The 750-nt window shown below is 45.6% G+C and overlaps 1 protein-coding gene across 1 annotated transcript in view; it reads right to left on the minus strand.

Annotated features, from left to right (window-relative positions):
* Positions 1-528, minus strand: part of LOC107695169 (roundabout homolog 2-like) — a 24217-nt gene extending 23689 nt beyond the window's left edge. Inside the window, exon 1 of the mRNA XM_016494988.1 lies at positions 500-528. Within this exon, the coding sequence (XP_016350474.1) occupies positions 500-528 (29 nt within the window). The remainder of the gene's footprint in view (positions 1-499) is intronic.
* Between the last annotated feature and the right edge of the window lie 222 nt (positions 529-750).

Consider the following 750-nt stretch of genomic DNA (forward strand, 5'->3'; position numbering starts at 1 on the left):
AATAAACATTCACACAGTGCTATTTCTGTTTAACCAGCAATATTAAAAAAAAAGGTAAACTAATTTTTGACTTGCAGTTTGTATTTATAATAATAACAACAACAAACTAAGTGTACCATACTTGCCGCATTATCTACCACTGCAAGTGCATTTCTGTACATGCATATTTAACCTATAATATTCCTTTGTAACTTATACGTAACTTCAAGGCTTCTCTGACAACTGCCATGTTGAGCATTGTGATATCTCCTATCCAACTGACCTTGTTTGCCTGGTGTTCAGTCTGTGACACAAACATGCTCATTCAAAGACTCAAGCACAGATGTGCATCAACACACCCCAGTCGTCTTTGTCTCTTTTCTTTCTCTATTTCACCGTGACTTTCTCTCTCGTCTCCTCTCACTCCCGCTCTCTGTGCAAGTACATTTGCCCTGAGGTGGCTCGTCTCCTCCAGGCTCGGGGAACAGTGTGTGGTTTTTTGAAACCGGGGGCAATATACCGGTCGGTAATGGCAGTGTAGCAGCCCATTGCTCGCTAAGCCACAGGTTTTAATAAGAGCCAGCAGAGCCCGAATGGAGGGTCTCCGGCTGAGGAGGCGGGGGTCCTGACAGACTAAGAGCCCCCTGATGTGGCAGCTGAATGCCAAAACAGGCCCTCGGGGGGACGAGTCATTCAAATTGATAGCTCCTCCTCGGACAAGTCGACTTCTTAGGGTAATACGTCGAGAACTACTCATACCTTCCCCCTCCA

Source organism: Sinocyclocheilus anshuiensis, unplaced genomic scaffold, assembly GCF_001515605.1.
Source record: "Sinocyclocheilus anshuiensis isolate Anshui unplaced genomic scaffold, SAMN03320099.WGS_v1.1 scaffold550, whole genome shotgun sequence".
Lineage (NCBI taxonomy): Eukaryota > Metazoa > Chordata > Actinopteri > Cypriniformes > Cyprinidae > Sinocyclocheilus > Sinocyclocheilus anshuiensis.